This window comes from Juglans microcarpa x Juglans regia, chromosome 4D, assembly GCF_004785595.1.
Source record: "Juglans microcarpa x Juglans regia isolate MS1-56 chromosome 4D, Jm3101_v1.0, whole genome shotgun sequence".
Taxonomy (NCBI): Eukaryota; Viridiplantae; Streptophyta; class Magnoliopsida; order Fagales; family Juglandaceae; genus Juglans; species Juglans microcarpa x Juglans regia.
This window is the reverse complement of record NC_054600.1, coordinates 21,348,237-21,356,206: the sequence shown is the minus strand read 5'-3', so window position 1 is coordinate 21,356,206 and position 7,970 is coordinate 21,348,237. Positions and strand designations below refer to the sequence as shown.

General features: G+C 35.5%; 1 protein-coding gene across 1 annotated transcript; it reads left to right on the top strand.

Annotated features, from left to right (window-relative positions):
* Nucleotides 1–4,072: 4,072 nt before the first annotated feature.
* LOC121259447 (sm-like protein LSM2) lies at nucleotides 4,073–7,399 on the top strand. Its single transcript, XM_041161042.1, has 3 exons — nucleotides 4,073–4,247; nucleotides 4,434–4,592; nucleotides 7,153–7,399. The coding sequence occupies exons 1-3, from the start codon at nucleotides 4,245–4,247 to the stop codon at nucleotides 7,270–7,272; spliced, it is 282 nt and encodes a 93-aa protein (XP_041016976.1). The 5' UTR covers nucleotides 4,073–4,244; the 3' UTR covers nucleotides 7,273–7,399.
* The last annotated feature ends 571 nt before the right edge of the window (nucleotides 7,400–7,970 follow it).

Below are 7,970 nucleotides of genomic sequence, written 5' to 3'. Positions count from 1 at the left end.
TTCCAAGTTAGAGGAGGCTCTTAAACCAGCTATCTCCATGATGTAATTCCTTGTTATTGCTTAGTGTTTGTACTGAAAAATAATGATGTTTTCTCTCTGTTTAGTTGTTGCCCAGATGCCTTCTCATAACCATATAAAATTTGATTTAATCCAGCCCATTCTTGCATAGATGCCTTGCAAAATAGTAGGCTGTCATCCTTAAAAAATACATGATTCATCCTTATTTTTCCCCTGGCCATTGGAACTCCTAAATGAGACCTTTATGTTCTGCTTGTTTCAATTTGGCAGTTAAGGCTTCATCACAAATAATGAATAAAAAAAGAGATAATGGACATCCTTGTCTTAATCCTCTTGAGGGTTTAAACACATCTTGAGGCACCCCATCAAGTAAAACTGAGAATGAAGATGATGTGATACACGTTTGAATTAAGTCAGTCCACTTTGTATCAAACCTCATTTTGAGCATTGCTTCTTTAAGAAAAATTCACTCTACTCTATCATAGGCCTTGCTCATGTCCAATTTCATTACCATATAACCTTTTTTTTCCATGTATCTTTATTCTCATTGTGTGAAGTGTCTCATATGTAGTCAAAATATTATCTGAAATTAGTCTTCTTGGAACAAAGGACTGGTTTTGTGAAATGATGGCAGACATAATTTTCTTCAATCTATTGACCAACACTTTTGTAATAATTTTGTAAAGCACATTACAGAGACTTATAGGTCTGTACTTTGTGATATTTTTTGGATTGTTGTACTTTGGTATCATCACTAGGTATGTATAGTTAATTGTTGACATATCTTGCTCAGAGTTTAAAAAGGATAGGATAGCCTCACAGAACCCATCTCCCACTACTGGCCAATATATTTGATAAAAAAGGCTCCATAACCATCTAGGCCTGGAGCTTTGTAGGGATCCATTTGGAAAAGTGCCTCTTTGATTTCCTCTTTGTTGAAAGGTAACAATAATCTGTCATTCATTTGTTGGGTGACTTTCCTTCCAGTTGCATTGAGAAGTCTCAATGTTAGCAGGCTTAGAGGTTGTAAACAAGCCCTTATAGAACTAAGTAAAAGCCTTCCCCATTTGTTCAGTGTCTGATATGCTTACACCATTCTCATCCATGATTTGCAGAATTGTGTTTCTCTTCTTTTTTTTAGTTGCACATAGATGATAATATTTTGTGTTTTGATCCCCTTGGTGTAGCCATGTCACCTTAGCTCTTTGTTTCTATTTTAAATGGTTCATTTCAACCAAATAATCTCTTTCTTGTTGAATCTATTTCATCCGCTATACTGAGTCTGTAGTGTGTGTTTACTGCATTTGTTGCAATATCTTGGTTTTTTGAAGTAAGCAACCTTTTGCCTCACATTCTTTTTTGTAGCTCCATCTCCTTAATTCACTCATGCAACTCTCTAGTTTTTCCTATATATTTTGCAATCCACCTGAATTTCCTCTCACTTGCTGCCATGTCTTCCTTATCACATCTTCACAATCAGAAAAGGTTGACCATCTATCTTCATATCTTCTCAATTGAGTGGTTTTGTTTGCCATATTATATTGTTGGCCTAGTGACATCAAAATAGGACAATGATCAGATATAGAAATAGCCATCACTTGCACCTCTCCTCCACCAAATGTTGCATACCATTCAGAATTTGCAATTGCTCTATCAAGTCTCTCCTTAGTAAAGGATTGGTCTGATCTATTATTAGCCCATGTGTACTTGCCTTTTATTGAACCCAAATCAGTTAGCTTGCAATCTTGTAACACCTTTCTGAATGTTTTCATATATTTTTCTTCTCTTGTAGCCCCTCCATACTTCTCACTTTGATATAGGATCTCGTTGAAATCTCGTATACACAGCCACCTTTTGGGATGTTGAAGTTTAATGTGTCTCAAAATACTCCACCCTCGGTCCCTATTTTCTGTTTGAGAGTGACCATAGAAACATGTCATCATCTAAGAGAAGTTTTTTTTTTTTTTTATCAATCCATGAGTTAATATGCCTCTGTGAATAAGTCTAGATTATGAGATTGACATCTTCCTTCCAAAACAAAGCCAGTCCTCCACTCACTCCTACTCCTTCAACTGAAAATAAACCTTTGAAACCCAACCTGTTTTTGATAACCTCTAGTTTATTCTTATGCATCTTGGTTTCCATAAGAAACAAGATGCTAGGTTGATGGGTCTTAACTAAAAGGCTAAGATCCCTAACTATTCGAGGGTTAGGCTAAGATCCCTAACTGTCCGAGGGTTGCTAAGCCCTCGGTAGTTCCAACTTAGAAACCTAATTTCTCTCGGTAGGGCTAATTAATAGCCTCTTTCGATATATTCATTGCAGTTGCCATAGCTGATTTTTTTCCCCTAGCATCTTGATTATTCTCCAAAGCAAAGAAAATATTTTCATCATCTATTTTCCTTTTCCTTGTGGCATAAGGAATGGTAGGTACCATCTCAACATTAACCTGTCCCCTTGCCCTCCTCTTCCATTTATTTACAGTAGTCTTAGAAATTTGTTGTGATATACTATGCTGATATTGATCTATTGTGCCCTCCATAGTATTAGCCATCAACTCTGGTGTGGAATCTGTATCAGGTGTGTTCATTATGTTGTTTTCCATATCCAGAGCTAACATAGGTAAAACTTGCTGCACTTGTGATTATGTCTTGCTCTCCTTCATGTCTTTATGTGGTGAGAGCTGCAGCCAAAGCTTACTTCCTTCCTCGCGTAGTATACTGCCAATTTGTATAAGACTTTTTCCCCATTTTTCCTGGCCTTCAGAACTGGACATAGTGATGCTTGTAAATTGTCTGTCTGGGCTACTACCATAGCTTGAACTAGTTGGACTTATTCTTGAGTTAGTAACCCTATGCCATGTTCCATACTGATTTGTACGAGTCTGCTTGGATGTATCTAATTTAGTATTTTGACCAATACAACCACTAGAAGCATGTTTAATTACTCCACAAGTAAATCAAAACTTAGGGAGTTTTTCATATTTGAATTGTACAAAACCTCTGTGGCCTAACAACTCCATCACTTTCCCTCTTGCCAATGGTTTCATCAAGTCCACTTCAATAAGAACTCTTAACCATCTTCCCAACAATTTTCATTTATGTCAACATCCACCTTTAAAACAGTACAATTTGAGGATCCAATTCTACTCCCAACTTCATTGTTCATGCATCCCAAATGTAAGTTATGTAGTTGAACCCACAGTTTAGTATGAGTAAAAGTCATTTCATTTGGTGGAGTGTAACCCTCAATTTTTTTTTAAACATAGCAAATTCCTGTCAACATCCATGGCTGGCCCTCCCATATCCTATTTAATTCTGTTTCATATTGGAATTCAAATATGTAAAGATTCTCACCCACTTCTATGATCTTGGTGCCAATACAAAATTTCTAAATCTTAAGCATAGTATTTTTGAAGGCCTTTCTATTTATCTTCTTATCTGCTATTACTTTCCCCACTAAACAAAGCTTACATTTATCCATAGTTTCCTTAATATCCTTTCCCGTAATAACAATTTCATCCTTTTCTTCCTCTAGTAAGAGTTTGTTCCATAATTCAGCTATTTCTTCTGTCATCTTGTACCCAAGCACGGTTTAACTATTCTTGTGTGAAGCTCAGTTCCAGAATTCTATTTCTCTTCTCTCAAAAATTGTCCTTGGCAAAAAAACCTTCCACCAGAGTGAAGGATGTTCTTCCTCCTCGCTAGAGCACTCCAGAAATGAGAGAAAACACGTATTTCTAATAGTTCCTTGCATTTAGATGAAGATTATAAATGCAAAATGACCAACCCTATATGCATATTGGTGATGTCAGTAACTAAATTATTTAATAAAAAACAATTCAATAATAATAAATAGAAAAATTCTAAACATAAGTTTCGTATTCTGCACATTACTTAAAAATATATAATTGTATCATTTTATCTTCATATTTCTTTCATAAAATATGAGAATAAAAAAATAAAATTATATATTTTTAAATAGTATATAAAATGTGAAACTTTTGTGTAGCACCACTCTAATAAATATATCATATCTTAGTAGTTTTTTTTTAAAGAATTTAATTTTTAGGTGTATTTCCCTCTCGGTCCCTTCGCTCTTTTCTCAGCTACAAGTGTAGTAGAAACCTCGACTCCGCCACCGGACTTCCCCTCCAGCATACACACCAAATCCAAGTCCAAATCTCTCTCTCTCTCTCTCTCTCTCTCTCTCACTTCGAAGAAAATATGGTAGACATTTTCTTTATTCACTTCTTTCTTTCTCTGTTGGTTTTGCTTTTTCTTAATTCCGTTTTTGTTTTATTATTTCCAGTATCCAATTTTCTGATGTCCCTCTCCATTTCTCTCAAATTCTTCTTCTTCTTCTTCTTCTTCTTTCCCGAGTCATTCATGTGGATTTAATTTTTCTGGTTGCAGTTGTTCTTCTCGTACTTCAAGGACTTGGTGGGGCGAGAAGTGACGGTGGAGTTGAAGAATGACCTTGCAATCAGGGGGACTCTACACTCCGTTGATCAATACCTCAACATCAAGCTCGAGAACACTAGGGTTGTCGATCAGGACAAGTATCCCCACATGGTATTTCTCATTCTTTTTTCTTTTTTCAATTTTCTATGCTTTAGTGTTTTCATGATCTAGGGTTTATTACACTTTTATGATTCTGTGGGTCAATCTATGCATGCATATATTCTTCTAATTTTTTTTTTAGGAAATATATTCTTCTAACTGATATGTGGTGTAGTGTTTTTAAATTATGAGTCTTTGTTATTGTATGGTCTTGGTCGGACTAGTTGCATTTTAAATGCCAGCGGGTTTACTGGTAGCAGTTAGGCAGTATACAATTGTAGTTTGAAAATATGGATTGGGAATTTCGGCAGTTTATGTTCCTATACTGCTAAGATTGTGTTTTGAAACCCTTAGGGGTAGGCTCAAGTGGTAAAGGCCTTGAGTTTGGGGGTATGCTTGCCAGGTCTAAGGTTTAAATCCCCCTGGATGCAAACAATCTCTAGGGTCCATCGGACGTGGGAATTTTCTCCCTTGAATTATGCGAGGTGTACTTGCTGAAAACTCCTTGTCGAGGGTAGGTGTACCCCCGGGATTATTTGGGACGCTGTTCCTGGACACCCGGTGCCAATAAAAAAAAGGGTTAATTACTCTTTACCCCTCGAACTTTCACTCAATTCACAATGTACTTCTAAAACTACTAATTGCATCAAAGTAGACCCTTGAACTTTCAAAACTTCCTAATTCCCTCATTTCTGTCTACGAGCAGTGTTAAATCTAACGGAAATTCACTGCACGTGCTGTTCATGTGCATAACATTCACTGCAAAGATGTAATTTTCATCTAATTTATTATCATTGACTATATAAAATATAAAATAATATATGCTATCAAATAATAATAAATCATAAATCATTAAATAATTTTTTTATTAATTTATACATGGTTAATGAATATCAAATAATTTCATTGTGTACATAGATTATTCATACTTGCTTGCAACTTAGGTATAAAATAATTTTATATATGGTTAATGATTAATAATTTATTATTAATTGATAACATATATTATTTTATATTTTATATGGTCAATGATAATAAATTAGATGAAGCAGTGAATTTCCATTAGATTTAACACTGCCGGTAGACGAAAGGGGGGGATTGGGAAGTTTTGAAAGTTTGAGGGTCCACTTTGATGCAATTAGTAGTTTCGGAGGCACATTGTGAATTGAGTGAAAGTTCAAGGGGGCAAAGTGTAATTAACCCTAAAAAGAAAGATTGTGTTTTGATATTTGTGTTGTTCTGAGATAATATATGCTGATTCTTCAAATGATGGAAGGTTATTTTTTATGATCGTAGTTGCAAATAAGGGGGTAGTCTGGTGTCTGATCTAATAATCTGGGCTTTGGTACTTGTTTTGGCAGTAGTAAATATGAAAAGTGAAGTAAATGGAGAAAAGGGATGTAGGGCCCATATTTGAGCGAGCCTGAATGAAGATTTTATGTTTTGTGGGTTAACTTCTAGTGGTGGGCTCTTTTAGAGCTACTTGCAACTTTTAAAAGGTTTTCTTTCATTTATTGCTTTTTGCAAAAGCTTATTTTTACTTTTAGTTAATCGTAGTTGGATATCCATGAGAGTGATGTCTTCCTGTCTTCCTGTATGGGGAGTTATGGATGTAATATGATAAGTCTTGAGTTTATAGATATCCTCTCCCCCCCCAAAAAAAAAAAAAAAACTACCCCAACACACAAGAACAAATGTTCCAATAATATTTTTTTTGCTCAGTCTGACAACAGTAATTGAAGATCCATGGGTTTTGTAAAGACAATAATGAGAATATTGGTGGGAGGAGTTAGCCTTGACACTGAGTCATTAAGAACAGCTCATACAACTCCTTGTAAATCACCAAGCCCTTTTCTGTACCTGAAGTGAGTGCTTTGGCTTCTAATTTCTCCTTATTTGGAGGTCTGAAAATAGTGCGCCTTTTTTTTTCCAAATGAAAAGTATGGCTAGTCAGATTACTTATAATCCTTCAAGTTTTCATATTCTAAAGCTGTTATCTTTCCATCAACACACTAATCAAGGTTCAAGGGTCTTGATTTAAGAAGTTGAATTATTACCTGTTCTTTCATCCAGCAGTAATTTGGTATACTAAATGAATCATCCTATTTGCATCCAGGAACTGTTTAGACTATTTAGCCCTCCAAAGAAAGTTTTAACCTTTTTCTTTTAATAACTGTTGGCTGTTAAAAGAATTTTTATTTTTTTATTTTGAACCCCCGAAGCCTTTAAGACCAGTATCCATATGTGCAAGCTTTTCAAGAGCTGAGAATTGGGACTTGAGAGTTAATATTTTATTGCATTTGGAATGATTTGAACTTCTTAACTTTGGGGAAAAGTGCAGAGAAAGATTTGAATTGGCTTCTGAAATTATAATTACGTACACACCAAGTTCATTGGAATATGATTAATTGGAAAACTAGACCCATTTAGTTTTATTGTGCCAAAAAAGACTTATTTACATAAGTAATTTATTGAGGTTCTGTAAGTATATATTACTTCTCGTTTTGTTCTGGGCGATCTTATAAAATCTGTAGGTGAGTTAAATAATAATTTTTGCTGCGTGGCTGGGCAGCTTTCAGTGAGGAACTGTTTCATCAGGGGGTCAGTTGTGAGATATGTTCAACTACCTCCGGAGGGAGTCGACATTGAGCTACTTCATGATGCCACTAGAAGGGAAGCCCGGGGTGGATGAGTATTGTATTTGCTGTATTCTATAAATACTTGATTCAGGTTACTCATCGTTGAAACTATTGGTTGTAGAAAATCATGCAGTGTGATATGATTTATGGTTAAACAAGCCCAGTGATTTTTCTCCTTAAGCTGGTTGCTTCCATAACATGTAACATGTTGCTCAAAACCATTGTCACAAAATCCCTATCTGTTTTGATTTAGGATCTCAAAAGGCTGAGAGGATCCTGATGCAACTAAAATCTTAAACTATTAAGATCCTAAGAGATACTTGATTTAGATTGGAAGCTCTAGTAGTAGTATTTAATTGTTTTTAACGATTTTATCTGTGCAATGTGAAATATTTACGTTCATTGATACTTGTTTCCTTGCCCAATTATCGCATTGTTCACTTACATTAGACTAGGGACCAGGGTTTTCAACTTTTGCTTTTGTTATGCAGAATAGATCCCATGGTGAAAAGTGTTATTTCATCGCTTCAATCAAATGGTTGTCAATGAACACTCTTTTTCTCTCATCGCATTCTCTTACTCACCAACGACCTTCCCCTCCAATGATCATATCCCTCCTGTCCCAACCCTTCTCCTCTCCACTAGGATCCACCCTTGACTCCCGCCCCAACTTGGATTACCCCCCATTGTCATTTCCCAGTTTCTCTTATTTTTCAACTACGTCTTCATTCTTTCTTAATTGCTCTAACTT